The sequence below is a fragment of the Emiliania huxleyi genome (assembly GCF_000372725.1).
Source record: "Emiliania huxleyi CCMP1516 unplaced genomic scaffold EMIHUscaffold_3079, whole genome shotgun sequence".
Taxonomy (NCBI): Eukaryota; Haptophyta; order Isochrysidales; family Noelaerhabdaceae; genus Emiliania; species Emiliania huxleyi.
This window is the reverse complement of record NW_005199703.1, coordinates 1,245-2,111: the sequence shown is the minus strand read 5'-3', so window position 1 is coordinate 2,111 and position 867 is coordinate 1,245. Positions and strand designations below refer to the sequence as shown.

The 867-nt window shown below is 64.8% G+C and overlaps 1 protein-coding gene across 1 annotated transcript; it reads right to left on the bottom strand.

Moving 5' to 3' along the window:
* Positions 1 to 25: 25 nt before the first annotated feature.
* EMIHUDRAFT_255113 (hypothetical protein) lies at positions 26 to 467 on the bottom strand (the record flags this gene model as incomplete). Its single annotated transcript, XM_005774782.1, has 2 exons — positions 26 to 344; positions 427 to 467. Coding segments are annotated over 2 exons (360 nt in total), but the record flags the coding sequence as incomplete, so codon positions are not given.
* Positions 468 to 867: the final 400 nt, after the last annotated feature.

Below are 867 nucleotides of genomic sequence, written 5' to 3'. Positions count from 1 at the left end.
TGGTATAGTGGCGGGCGGAGGCGACCTTGACAATTTGTCCAAAGGCAGGCGAGCCGGCGGTAAGGGCGACGACTCCCGCAGTGTGGGCAAAGGCGTAGCAGAAGGTGAGCGGGAGGAGGCTGATGACGTCCGCCTTGGTGATGGCCGGCAGCGGCTGCGGCGCAGGCGCCTTCAGCCCCAGCAGCGGCGTCGGGTTGCGCCGGATCAGCCACAGGCCCATTGCCCACGCGGCGCACACGACAATCTGCATGACCGAGATGGTGACCGTGAGGCCGCCGTCCTTGCCGCCCGCCTTCATCGAGGCCTGCTTGTTGTAGAGATTGTAGTAGTAGTTGCCGACGAACCTGCTCGGCGCGCAGCGGCTGTCAGCGTGTGTGGTGGGAGCCGAGAGTGGCTGCAACGACCGGGCTCCGGGCGAGCGGTCACCAGAAGACGTACAGCAGCACTAGGGCCAGCTTGTCGGCCATCGAGGAGGATTTCGCCATATTTGGCACCGCGCGGCAGGTAGCAGCAGTAGGCCAGGCTCGACGTCAAAAATAAGAAGCGGCCCCCTAGAGCGTGGAATAGGACCGCCGCAAGCGGCGTGGCGTGGAGCGGTTGAGCGTCCCTCCGGGGGCCCCTCTGCGCCGGGGAGGCGTTGTTGGCGGCTAGGACGCAAGCGTCCGTCGCCGTTTTCAAACTCGGGGCCCACTCCGCTACGCTCCGACCCGAATTTGGGGGCCATGAAATTTAAGGTGTTGCTGCGCAAAAGGGGTGGCGCGCGGGCGCGCGCGTGCGGGCGTCGAGCGCGGAGCTGCAAACACAATGACGTCGGAAAGCTCTGCATCAAGTATACAGTAGGCTCTAAGCACGGAACCAGAGCGCGAA